The following is a 14,000-nucleotide window of genomic DNA, read 5'->3' as shown; positions in this document are numbered from 1 at the left end:
ACAAAAAATAAAATGAAATAAATAAAAGTGTTAAAAGAAAAGAATAAAAGAAAATCAAAATAAATCAAATCAAATAAATCAAATAAAAGTAATAAATGAAATCAAGATCAAAATAAGAAAACAAAAAAAGAACAAATCACTAAATCTCCGCTTACTCTCACCAACTGCCACCACCAACTGCCACCTCCTCTAAGCTCTCCTCACTAACCCACAATGGCCTCCTGCAAGTCAGTGGCTTTTAAAGGAGAAGCACAAAGGAGGGCGGGTCCTTGTCACCATGGCAAACCCCCCCCCCCACCAGGACCTGGCCCCACCTGGCCCTTCCTGAGTGGTGATGCTCCTCTGTCAGAACTCGGAGGCACCTGCTGTTCCGCCTGCAGAATGCTCTGATCCCAAACTCTCTAGCCCTAAGACTGGCTCTGCCACGATAAATCCATTTGTTTCTAAGGCTCTCTTTTTCTGCGTTTGCTGCGGGGGGCTTAATCATATCACTACCCTTCTGCACTCTGTGAATTAAGCAGGGCATGGATTTGCAAGCATTTGTAACTTCTGCCACATAATTTTCAGGTGGAACTCAAATCGGGAGAGAAAAGGGTAAATGCAGCCTGCGCTTTCCATGTGGGGGGCACATTTCGTGTTGCATGCTAGTTTAATGGTGGGCCATAACATTAAAGGCAGGCACGTTGTGGACCTGTCCGGCCTAAGTGGGGAAAGGAACCATCAAATTCGCTCATAAAACCTCTCTGGCATGGGAGCACATGAATTCCAGAGCCATGGGCACATGAATGCTTCACAGTCTGTTGTTTTTCTGCGGAATTCACATTTGGAAATATACCCAGTCGACTGCAAAGAGCACATACCTGCTTCTTTCCAAAGGAGTGCTAAAATCAATTAACAAGTCCTCAAAGGCAGGCCTGTTCCAGTCCCCACCTCAGATAGTCCCAAAGGGCGAGGAAGCCAGTGCAAATTTATCAGCAATTTCAGCAGAAGTTGTGTCTCAAGAGTGAGGCAGCTAACTTTTGGCTGACCAAAATTCTGGCACCTTGGCTGAGTGTCCTGGAGCATGCACAGAAATCCTTGACCTCCAAGGGGGATGTAGCATTTCAAAGACCGCAGGGCAAATGTGCTCCTGAGCATATGCAGAATCCTTTTCCTCTGGTGAGGTGTGGGGAACCTTTGGCCGCCCCAGCTCTTGCTAGACTGCAACTCCCGTCAACTCCAGCAAGCAGGAGTTCAGCAACATCTGGAGGACCAGAGGTTCCCCACACCTGAGCTAGAGACTGTGCAGGTATCTGTGGATTCTGGAGTCCCAGAATTCGCCTTAGGTATTTTTTCCATGTACATTAGTGACTTCACCTGCCTGATGCTGCATAGGAGGAGACCTAGGATGAGATGGCTGGCAGGAACTCATGCTATGACCTGGCTGACTTGCTTGCACAGTAAAAGGGAGACGAGTACTCAGTGTGTAATCTTATCACAGTGAAGAACGGTAGCAACTTCCCCAGATCTCTTGCTAAGCAGCAAAACTCTGTACATATTGCTGCGTCTGCCTGCTGACCTTCACAGCAGAAAGCCATTCATACTTCTGCCTCTGTTCTGGTCTCTGAATGGAAGCATGGTTCGTATCCCACTACTGACACCAGTGTCTGTTGACCCTTAGATGTGGATCCCAGAGTTTTGCAGGAATGGGTAACTTAGCAGCATTTTAAGCAGCTCTTGTAAAGTTGGAAAGGCTCACCAGGGTCATCTAGTCCAACCCCCTGAAATGCAGGAATCCTTTTGCCCAACATGGCACGGCTTCCACCCTGGGATTAAGAGTCTCATGCTCTACAAACTGAGGCGTATGTTCTGGTTTAAAATAAAAACAAATTCAGCTGATCTTTTTTTTTATATATAAATTTTTTATTGCGTTTCTTTCCATAGTTTTATAGGTTACAAACAAATAACATAATTGCAAGAAACAAATTTTCCCTTTTTTTAACAACAAAAACAAACAAAAACAACTTGGACTTCCCCACCCCTTCCGATTCTGCGTTATTTAAATTAACAATGTCAGCATTTTGTTACCTTATTTCATGCCTTATTGTAACTTTCAAATGTTATGTACCCAGATTCAATATATTGTATCTCAGTTTCAATGCCTTTAAAATAAACATAACATGTTCGATTCAAATTGTCTCCTTTTCTCTTTTATCACTTATTTTACAATTTACTTAATCATGATTGCTAAAGCATAACTTTTCCTAATCATGCACTATCTTAAGAATCATACAGCTTGTAGTATTTTTGCAAATAGTCTTTAAATTTTTTCCAGTCCTCCTCAATTGTTTCTTTATCCAGATCTCGGATTCTGCCGGTCAGTTCAGCTATCTCCATGTAGTCCATCAACTGCCTCTGCCATTCCTCCAGCGTGGGCAAATCTTGTGTCTTCCAGCTCTTAGCAATGAGTATTCTTGCTGCTATGCTAGCATACATAAACAAGGTTCTGTCTTTCTTTGGCATTTTCTGGTCTACCATGCCCAGCAGGAAGGCCTCTGGTTTCTTGGGAAAGGTATACCTAAATACCTTTTTCAATTCATTATAAATCATTTCCCAGAAGGTCTTCACTTTTGGGCAGGTCCACCAGAGATGGAAGAAAGTCCCCTCTGCTTCCTTACACTTCCAACATTTATTGTCAGACAGGTGATGTATCTTAGCTAACTTGACTGAGGTCATGTACCACCGGTATATCATTTTCATAATGTTTTCCTTCAAGGCACTGCATGCCGTGAATTTCATTCCGGTGTTCCATAACCTCTCCCAGTCTTCAAACATAATATTATGTCCAACATCCTGTGCCCATTTTATCATAGCAGATTTAACTAACTCGTCCTGTGTGTTCCACATAAGCAGCAAGTTATACATTCTAGATAGAATCTTGGTCTTTGGTTCTAACAATTCTGTCTCTAGTTTCGATTTCTCCTCCTGGAAACCAACTTTTTTATCCATTTTAAAAACCTCTTGCATTTGAGCATAATGTAACCAATCTCGCACCTTGTTTTTTAGTTTATCCTGGCTCTGCAACTTCCAACTGTCTCCAATTTTTTCAATTAATTCCCAATATTTCGGCCAGTAGGCCTCCATATTGGGTCTTTTTCGAGCCTTGGCCTCCACCGGTGACAGCCACCTCGGTGTTTTACTCTCTAATAAGTCTTTGTATTTCGTCCAGACTGCAAAAATTGCTTTTCTGACAATATGGCTTTTAAACAATTTGTGAACTTTAACCTTGTCATACCATAGGTATGCGTGCCAGCCAAAAGCGTTATCAAAACCTTCCAGATCTAGGACATCGGTGTTTTCTAGCAAAAACCAATCTTTCAACCAGCAGAAGGCTGCAGCTTCATAATACAACCTCAAGTCCGGCAGGGCAAACCCCCCTCTTTCTTTTGAATCTGTTAATATTTTATACTTTATTCGGGGCTTTTTGCCCTGCCAGACAAACCTAGATATATCCTTCTGCCATTTTCCAAAACATTCCACTCTGTCCACGATCTGTAGGGTTTGAAACAAAAATAACATTTTCGGCAACACATTCATTTTTATTGCTGCAATCCTTCCCAACAAGGAAAGTTTCAATCTTGACCAAATTTCTAAATCCTTCTTAACTTCCGACCAACATTTTTCATAGTTGTCCTTAAATAAATTCAAATTTTTGGAAGACAAATAGATCCCTAGGTATTTCACTTTTTTTACCACATTCAGTTCTGTTTCTCTCTGAAACCCCTCTGTTTCTGTAAGTGTCAAATTCTTGGTCAAGACCTTGGTTTTTTGCTTGTTCAACTTAAATCCCGCCACCCGACCAAACTCAGATATAAGTTCAAGAGCTCTTTTTGTACTGGATTCTGGCTCCTGCAATGTCAAAACTAGATCATCTGCAAAAGCTTTCAATTTATATTGTTTCACTCCGACCTCTATCCCTTGTACCAACCGGTCCTTCCTTATCATATTCAATAGCACCTCCAGGACTGAAATAAATAAAAGAGGGGATAGAGGGCACCCTTGTCGTGTCCCTTTTTCAATTTTAAACTCCTCCGTCACCACATTGTTCACTATTAATTTAGCCTTTTGCTCTGAATAAATTGCTCGTAACCCATTTTCAAACCCCCGCCCCACTCCCATCCCTTCCAAGTTTTTCTTCATGAACCTCCAAGATATATTGTCAAATGCTTTCTCCGCATCAATAAAAATTAACACCGCCCTTGTGTTCATGTTGGTTTGTAAAAGTTCCAAAATATCAATGATGTTTCTGGTATTCTCATATAAATGTCTACCAGGGAGAAAGCCTGCTTGGTCTTTGTGAATTACTTCATTTAAAACTTTTTTAAGTCTACTTGCCAAAATGTCTGCAAATATTTTGTAATCCACATTCAGGAGTGAGATGGGGCGGTAGTTCTTGAGCTGAGTCTTTTCAGATTCTGTCTTAGGTATCAATGTGATGAAGGCTTCTTTCCACGTTTCTGGTGCCCTCTTCCCATCCAAAATCTGGTTGCATACCTCCAACAAAGGTTGTATCAAATAATCCTTCAAAGTCTTGTAGTATTTGGAGGTAAGCCCGTCCGGGCCTGGAGATTTGCCTAGTTGCATGTTCTGAATGGCACCTTCAATTTCCTGAGTAGTTATTATAGAGTTCAAGATTGATCTTTTATCTTGAGTTATTTTTGATAGTCCATTTATCTTTAAAAATTGATCTATCTCGGATTCTTTCTGAGGCCCCTGTGTATAGAGTTCTTTGAAATATCTGTGGAAGCACTTCCTAATTTCTTCTGGTTTCTGTACCCAAATTCAGCTGATCTTAAGAAAGACCCTCAGCTGTGGATTGTTGGTTGACACTGCAAGGTTGTGTGAGAGACAGTACAGATCCTCCAAGTGTCTCTACTTTCCAGGGACAGTCCTGGATTTACAGAAGCCATTCTGGTTTCTGATTTGATCCTGGAAAGTCCCGCTTTTCCTTGGGACGCCCCTATTTCCATCAGAGAAATGTTGGAGGGTGTGGTATGATGTCCCTGTTTTCATCAGAGAAACGTTGGGAGGGCATGGAGTCGTGCGATCCTGGAGCCAAGAAAGATCAAGTAACTATGCAACCTTTAGAAGGCAGCTGAAGGCAGCCCTGTATAGGGAAGTGAGTAATGTTTTCTTATGTTTTTATGTATGTTGGAAGCCGCTCAGAGTGGCTCCGGCAGCCTTAGTCAGATGGGTGGGGTATAAATAATAATAATTATTATCATTATCATATTACATCATTAATATTATAATATTTTTATCATCAAATATTATTATTGTTATAAGAATTTTAAGGTCTTACATATATAAATGTTCATAAATGTACCAAGCACACACACACACACATATATATATATGTCTGAAGCCTACAGAAAAAGTCCTGAAAGCATTTTGTCCCTCCCAAATTTACCTCAAATATGGTCTCCCCATTGTCTTTTTTCCCACAAATCCTGTCTTAAGGGCACATTTCAGATTTCCGAAATTAAGTAGTTATCATCACAAAATAGCCAGGCTCTCCAGGTAAACCCATCCACAGGTTTCCTGCTGGCCCCTTCTCTGATATATGTATTGGGGGGTGGTCTTGGGCTACACCCCTTCTCTGATATATGTATTGGGGGGTGGTCTTGGGTTACACCCCTTCTGTGATGTATGTATGGGGGTGGTTTTGAGCACCAGGGCGGGGAATTTCAAAAGTTAATACGTATAGGAGTTTGCCCACCATTGTTCTGGGTCCCTCTCCCCCTTTGTGTGTGTGTGTGGGGGGAGCACCCTGTTGCAACAGCTTTAAGAAAGATCAGGCTTACGAGCTGCTTTGCTTCTCGACATTCTCTGCTTGGCCTCTGTTATTTCCTCCTACCGATAGAGAACCTACCAGAGGACTCTAGATGAGCTCTTGGGGGCCCCATAAGCGAAAAGGAGTTGTTCTTTTTCTTATAACAATATCACGGGATAGGACGTCCCTATTTTGCGTGGGAGAAACGCTGGAGGGTATCTGAGCGCGCACCACCTTTGCAGACGCCGCTCCCCCGCAGCCCCAGCCCGGGAGCGCGCATTCCCCCGCCCGCCCCGCGGCGCGCTCCCTCGCCCTCCCCGCCAGCTCCGGGCTCCTCCCCTTCGCGAAGCCGGCGCGCTGCTGCGCTCTGGCCCCGTCCCGCCCCTCCGCGGCTGCCGTAGTCGGGCGCCGCCGCCGCTGTCCCTTCCCTTCGCTCCCACGTGGTTGCCGGGCAGGAGCAGCTGCGGTGGCGGCGGCGGCGGAGTAAGTGGCCGGAGCGGCTCTTGGCGGAGGGCAGGCGCGGGGAGCGAGGGGATCCCTTGGTGGAGGAAGGAAGGAGAGGGAGAGGGACCCCGGCTGCGCCCCGCTCGTATGCCCTTCCTAGCCTGGCTGCGGTCGGGGCGTCTGGCCGCTCATTCCCTCGGGAGACCTGCCGGTGGCTGGCGGCTGAATGGCATGGCTAGCGTAGGTATCGCCTCTTGATCTTCGTCCGGGAAAGCTTCCTTACAATATGACTCTTATCAGCTGGCGATTCTTAAGCAAGGAGTTCACTTCAGGGCGCAGGAGTTAGGGCGCGGAGCTAGCTCAGGGCTGCCGCCTCTTGCAGGGTTTGAGGGGGGGGGGACCTGGAGATGCCACCGGGGGGCGTTCTGCATGATCGTCATCCTTGTTATTATTATTAATTAAATTTCTATATCGCCCTTCAACCGAAGATCACAGGGCGGTTTAGGAAGACACAAAGATTCATACGGTAATAACAAACCCAATCCACACAGAAAAAGAGATTCAGTGCAGATAAAAAGATAAGATGCACGCCACTGGACTACAGCCTTTCCCTATGCAACGTGGTGTTTCTGTTGGTTTATATTCCTTTCTTTTTTAATAAGTGTAGTTTTACCTCTTTGTCCCCTGAATTGCAGGGATTCTTCTGTTGTTGATGCATTACCTGATCTTCAGAGATGTGCCTTGTGAGCTGCGCCAAAGTTGCTCATTTCAGCTCGGCGTATGGCCTTGCGTTGAATGATGATGTCTGTATATGTATCTATATGTGAAGCAGAATTAAAACGCCACCAAAATCCCCTGTAGCTCCTTTTGGACTTACTTGCTTAGTTGCCTTAAGAGAACTGTCTTTTGTCAGTTGATTTTGAGTGACCGATTCAATATCTGTGTAAAGAAGGTTTCTATGGCTGACGTGCCCTTTAAAGGAAGGACTTCATTAGCTTTCGGATGATCTCTTCTAGTGCTTTGCAATGGCCGAGGAGTTGAGAACCGTGGCCGGCAACCAAGCCAAGAGGCTGAAGAGCAGCTGCAACAACATAGAGGAAGCAGCGGAAGAAGCTGGAAAGCAGGAGGAAAACGGGCATGAAACGAAACGGATCAAGACCAGTGGGGAGGAGGTGGAGGACGGGGTGAAGAGGTTCCCCAAAAGGAAGGTTGTGCTGCTGATGGCATATTCAGGGAAAGGCTATCATGGGATGCAGGTGAGTGGTTCAGGTACCTATGCTTGGGGAGTGTGTGTGGAGTTGCCAGGCTAATTTGTCATTGGCCTTTGCTTAGGCATGTAGGTATGAGATGAGGGTGGGGATTGGTGGTCTTGCTGCTGCTGCTGCTCTGTTTTGTCCACCTATTTATTTAATTAAAGTGGTGGGGAACCACTGGCCCTCCAGATCTTTGAGGCTAGTGGGAATTGTAGTCCAATGACATTTGGAGGGCCAAAGGCCCCCACCCCTGGGCTATGATTCTCACAGGTGAATACCACTGCTTCCCCCTGTGCTAAAGGGAGCCTTCACTGCCTTTGTGACGGTAGAATTTGAACACAAGGCTGCAGAGCGGAAGAGAAGCAGGGCCACTCCCATCTCGCCTCCCTTGAGAGACCATGTGCCTTTGGGTCCTCTCTCTGCCACCACTTTTAAGACTTGGTGTCTGAGTTTGCTTTCCTCCCTTCTGCCTCTCCATTACTTTACCCCCACATGCCATGTCTTCTAGATTGCAAATCTGAGGGCAGGGACTAGCCTACTACTGCTGTTTGCAAGTTCTTCCTTTTAGCTAAAGGGCAGGCTAAAGAAACCAGACCAGTTACCACGTTAACACCTTTCTTTGATCCATCCCAGGCGCTTGTACCTGGGCTGACTTCCTGATCCTTAGCTCATCCTTTGTAGCAGCCAGGCAGCTCCAGCTCTGGCGAGTGAGATGCATTCAATCTTTTCTTCTTTTTCATTCCAGCGCAATGTGGGGAATGCTCAGTTCAAGACGATTGAGGATGACTTGGTGACAGCCCTCATTCGATCAGGCTGCATCCCAGAGAACCATGGTGAAGACATGAAGAAGATGTCTTTCCAGAGATGCGCCCGGACAGACAAGGTGATGTGGTTTTGCGTGTGCGAATGGGAGTTTCAACAGCATGGAGTGTCGGCATTGTGGATTGCAGCCCTGGGGAGCTCCTGCCACACAGTGTAGAAAATACTGAGCTTGATGGGCCAATGGTCTGACTCTGTATAAGGCAGCTTCTTATGTTTCTATATGTGGCACCCTAACACATATGTAAGATACATGGTCCCCAGGTTATGGTTCCGCATAGAGACCCTTGCATTCTTCAACTCAGTTCCGTTTTGTTTGCTTTCAGATTATACTAACTTCCTGAATCCATGCTTAGGACCCTCAGCCCATCACTGTCTGATGGAGACTTTTCTGTTTCCCTCCCCCCTGTTGATTTTAATCCCTACCTGTTGATCCACGCAGGGTGTATCTGCAGCTGGGCAGATCGTGTCGCTGAAGGTCTGGTTGATAGACGATATCTTGGAAAAGATAAACCACCATCTTCCTCCTCATATACGAATTCTAGGTAAGGGAGTAAATAACAGGAGCTTTTGGTTGTGGTCCTTGATCTCGGTGATCTCACCTGTCAATCTTTCATAACCAGAGCAATAGGGATGAGCCCTTCTCGCCAGCTTGTAAATGCATAGGCGAGGTGGGCCTTGGTGTTGAGGGTGCTTTGAGTTAAGCTCTGTGACATCAGAAGACCCCTCCTGTCCCCCAGGTGCAGGAGTAGCCAACCTGGAGCCCTGCAGATGTTAGACTCCAGTGTCTATCAGCCCCAGACAACATAATCAGTGGTTAGGGATGATGTGAGTTATCATCTAACTACTTGACTGCCTGGCTCTTCTGGATAGACTCCAGAAGGGACCTACAATTAGTTAGGAACACCACGTTTCCTCACTGGTATCCACATGAGAACAGGGCATTTTAGATCTCGTTAGATGACCAAAATTCTTGTCAGCTTTCTTAAGAAATGCCTTTACTGAGTTGCGTTTCCAAGTGATGCCTGCCGCAGTCTTGGATGGCCGCTATAACTAAGGTCCCATACACAGACAGACTTTGCATTTGTGGTCAACCACAGGTGAAAGGCATCACTCATTATTTGTTAACCTGCCCCTTATATAGGCTTCTGAAACTTTGGTTCTCAGGGACAGCTCAGTCGGTAGAGCATGAGACTCTTAATGTCAGGGTCGTGTGTTTGAGCCCTCTGTTGGGTGAAAAGTTCCTGCAATACAGGGGGTTGGACTAGATGATCCTCGTGATCTTTTCCAACTCTACAATTTTATGATTCTGTAAAAGCATCATGGCAGAAAGGGTTTGGTTTCTTTTGAGTGACAGTAATATCTTTGTAACGCACAAAGTAACCTTTTTTGCATCGTTTACAAAAAAATATCAGGAAAAGGGGGTTCAATAAAATCACTATACATTGTTTTGGTGATTCGGAGGTTTAATCTGAGATATAAGCCTCTCTTACATCATGAAAGTCCACTTATATTATGTAGAGGTGTGTGTGTGTGTTTGTGTGTTGCATTTTATTAATCCTATTGCTGCAAGTTTGTCATGGCCTTTGGCTAGAACAATAAACTTCTGAACTGGCTCCCCATGGCCCTGGAAGGTTAGCAGTGGCAGGGTCTTTGGCAAGCACAATTTTTTTGCTTTTCCAGTACCAATGTTCCCCATGACCTGGGGTGAGTTGGCATTTTTTAAGTAGGCCCTTCCACTTAGATGGGAGAAGCTTATGTGCCAGGCCAAAATGATATAATTGCTGATTGTGGAAAGTGAACAGTGCAGCAGCCAAGACAGGCCCCAGGTTGTGCCAGGCAGGATGCACTTCCTTGTGTGGTCAGTTCCACACACACACACACACACACCCCGCCAATGGAATGTGAATAGTTTTGCCACCTGTACATTTTGAAGCCTCGGTGTGCTGAGAAATTTGAGAGTTCCATTAAGCCAAAACTGTGGACCCCTGAACCTAAAGCAGGTCTGGGGGAGCCTGTGATCCTTCTGATGTTGGGACTCCAGCTCCCATCGTCCTCTGCAAGGATGGACAGTGGTCAAGGATGATGGGAGCTGAGCTTCAGTGACATTCGGAGGGTTACAAGTTTCCCCCCATCCCAGTGGTGAAGTATCCTGGGTCCACGGTTCACCTGAAACTTGATGGGATTGTACAGATCCTGTTAATAGAACATGCGTGTTTTAATCTAGGACTGAAACGGGTCACAGGAGGCTTCAATTCCAAGAACAAATGCGATGCCCGGACATACTCTTACATGCTGCCAACTTTTGCCTTGGCACACAAAGACTGCGACCTTCAGGATGACACGTACCGCCTGAGCACGAAGACGCTGGAGACCGTCAACAGCCTTCTGGCTTGCTACAAGGGGACACACAACTTCCACAACTTCACCTCTCAGAAGGGGCCCAAAGACCCCAGCGCCAAACGCTACATCATGGAAATGTACTGCGAGGAGCCCTTTGTGAGGGAAGGCATGGAGTTCGCCGTGATCAAGGTGAAAGGGCAAAGCTTCATGATGCACCAGATCCGGAAGATGATTGGGCTGGTGATCGCCATCGTGAAGGGCTTCGCTTCCGAGGCCATCATGGAGCGTTGCTGGGGGGAGGAGAAGGTGGACGTCCCCAAAGCCCCGGGGCTGGGCCTGGTTTTGGAGCGGGTTCACTTTGAAAAGTACAATAAACGTTTTGGGAACGATGGGCTCCACGAGGCCCTGGAGTGGGTGGAAGAAGAAGAAAAGATTGCTGCTTTTAAAGAGCAACACATCTACCCCACAATCATAAGCACGGAGAAAGAAGAGAAGTCCATGGGGTGCTGGGTGGAGACGCTCTCCAACCACGACTTCAATTCCACTGTCTCGAGGGCACCGGTGGACAACAGGGATTCTAAGGTAACCCAATTGGTGGCCATCACTGCATTCCAAAGTTTAACTATGTGCAGTGTGAAGTGTTTCTTCCATCTGTTGTGAATCTTATAACGTGTAGCTTGGTTGTTTTTCCACTATGAGAGTGGGAGGAAAACCTTCCTGGATCCACTTTCTCCACGCATTCCATAATTTAAAAACCTGTGTTTGTGAATGCCACTGACAGTTGTGACTGCTCTGTTTCTTTATCTCCTTTTTCCAGAGTGATGATCCTGAGGGCAGCGATGGATGCGGAGATGACTCGGACTGAACTGAAATCCGCTCCAGAGGGCAGAAAAATAACAGCATGTGGGTTGCCCCACACTGTTCTGGGAAACTTCTGCTCGATAACCTTGGGGTCGTCTCTCAAGTGGTGGTGCTTATCTGCTTGGGTGATGAGCATTGCCCAGCAGGCCAAGCTGCGGGAGGAGAAAAAAAAGGACCTTTAGAGCAACTTTGTCTACAGTGGGAAATAATGTCAGCTGGAGCCAATAGTGCATTAATTATGCTTTACAAAAGAATTATGTAATTTTTACTGTGTCCAATGCACAATAGAAAGTAATTAATAATCGGACTCTTAAGACAATGGAAAGGTTTTTTAAGTATCATTTCCCCCTCCTTTTTAAAATGAAGGCCAAAGTTTCTTCCTCCTTTCTTTTGGGCTTTTTCTGATTATACTTCATTCCAGCTCAGCTTGCGGAAAGAGAGACACCCTCTTTCTTTCCTTAGCTTGCCATGTCTTTGCCTCTGGTGTCCCAAGAGACAAAATAGTTTCTCTGAACAAAATCTGACTGTGGAATATCAAACTTTTCGCTTTCTCTCCTTTAAAAAATGAGCTACTTGTGTCAGAGGGCTTTAAAAGGAAAAAAATGCCTCTGGTTTTTGTTTTCTTTTTTGAAAATAAAATAAAGACTTCTCGTGGCACAATTAGAAAAGAAAAATCATACCTACGTTTTCTGTGTACGAAATAAAAGAGCTTAAGATTGTGAGAAGAGCCATCATCCTGTTTTTCCTGTGGCCAGCCAGACTCTTTTGGGAAGTTTGAAAGTAGGACCCGAATGCAACAACACTCTCTCCATTTGTGATTCCTAAAAACTGGTACCCAGCAACACATTGCCTCTGACAAAGAAGGGAGAACATTGCCATGACACGTGTGTGTAATAATAGTAACAATGGGATGCTTTCCTGCCCTGATCCTAGGTCTGCAATCATATAGTCATATAGGTCAGTGACTATGGGGTCATAGTTCTGTGTGGATCTCCCCTTCATGGGCAGAGAGGGGAAGTTGCATCTGGAACGACAGGTGCCTCCATCTTCCTTTACTTCATCAGATGAACACCACATCATCTTTAAAGTGGGGGTACACGGTTCTCCTCCCTCCAAGTTAAATTGTTGCAACAATGCTGAGAGACAGTGACTGGCCCAAGGACACAGTGAGCTTCGTGGCTTGAGTGCAGATTTGGACCCTGTTTTCCTGGATCCTAGTTCAGCATCCTAACCGCTACACCGCACAGGCTCTCAGTGGGATCTTGCTTCAGTACTGGCAATGGGGCAGCTTCCTCCTTGACACCTGAAGGCAGAAGGCTTTGCACACACTTTGTGACTGTATCATTAACTGCTAAGCTGCACCGGTCATATACACATAGCACTCTTAGACAACCTGCACAGACACCCTAAAAAGAATACTGAGAACCAGTGCTCCCCCCCCCAAAAAAATGTTTAGGGGTACTCTCATTTTCCTACTCATGTTGAAATACTGTCCCTCAATGAGACCAAACTTAGATTCACAAAATGTTTAGGGGTATGTGCCCCCCCCTGAAAAAAAACACTGCTGAAAACTGTAGTTTACCCCACAGTGCTACAGTTCCCAGGATTCTTTTGTAAGGTGGGGTGTGTGTGCTTTAAGATTGTGCCTTGCAGGCAGCCAAAATATGTTTTCTCATTTATATGTGCGACTTTCACTTCAGAGGAGGTAGGGATCTGTGTCTGAAAGTGAAGTGTGGTGTCGTGGTTTAGGCTAGGTTTGCAGAGGCCCACGTTTAAATTGTCCTTTGGCCAGCGACTCTACTGAATGGTTCGGGGATGATTGCTATTTCTCAGCCTGGACTTCCTCACTGAGTTGTTGTGGAGGACAAGAGTTGATGGTAGTAAAGCGGGGGGTGGGGAGGAATTAATGGTCCCCCTTGAAAGTTTGCTTTTCAAAGATTTCCCAAGCAGCCTCACAATAATTACAACTCCCATGGTTCTCTCTCTGTGAAATAGCCCTGTCAGTTGTTTTTCATCTGAATATATACCACACCAGGCATTCAATTGCTGCCAGATTTGTTTACTATGCATTAAAGAGATTTATAGCCCGCCTTTCCTCATAAGGAGCTCAAGACAACTTATACAGTACTGTATAGTTTTTAATAGATTATAAATACCTGTATGGTTTCAATTGTATCAATGTTTGATACTTTAAAAAAAAATTTTTGCTCTGTTTTTAGCATTCTAATTTTTTTGTCTGTAAGCAGCCTTGACTCTGTCAGGGTTTAAACAAATGTATGTATGTATGTATGTAATAATATGGTTCCAATTTCTTCCCTCACCCATTTTATCCTCACAAGAACCCTGCTGGGTAGGCTCAGGCTACACTGAGAGAAAGCAGCTGGGTCAAGGTCACCTTAAGCCTCTGCCTTAGCCCAACAGCCTTAACAGCTGCACCTCAGTGGTGTAAAAGCCAGTTCTGAGAGGAA

At 45.3% G+C, this 14,000-nt stretch overlaps 1 protein-coding gene across 2 annotated transcripts; it reads left to right on the top strand.

The window, feature by feature from the left end:
* Nucleotides 1–6,220: 6,220 nt before the first annotated feature.
* PUS1 (pseudouridine synthase 1) lies at nt 6,221–12,259 on the top strand. 2 transcript variants are annotated; one of them, XM_028710291.2, is made up of 6 exons: nt 6,221–6,295; nt 7,273–7,512; nt 8,255–8,392; nt 8,771–8,873; nt 10,556–11,253; nt 11,489–12,259. In XM_028710291.2, exons 2-6 carry the CDS (start codon nt 7,282–7,284, stop codon nt 11,534–11,536), a joined length of 1,218 nt encoding a protein of 405 aa, XP_028566124.2. In that variant the 5' UTR covers nt 6,221–6,295; nt 7,273–7,281; the 3' UTR covers nt 11,537–12,259. The 2 variants fall into 2 exon arrangements, with proteins under 2 accessions (XP_028566124.2, XP_028566123.2); XM_028710290.2 differs by having other exon boundaries at nt 6,261–6,496.
* Nucleotides 12,260–14,000: the final 1,741 nt, after the last annotated feature.

The sequence above is a fragment of the Podarcis muralis genome, chromosome 16 (genome assembly GCF_964188315.1).
Source record: "Podarcis muralis chromosome 16, rPodMur119.hap1.1, whole genome shotgun sequence".
NCBI lineage: Eukaryota > Metazoa > Chordata > Lepidosauria > Squamata > Lacertidae > Podarcis > Podarcis muralis.
The sequence above is the reverse complement of the archived record's forward strand: the minus strand, read 5'-3'. Positions and strand labels throughout refer to the sequence as shown.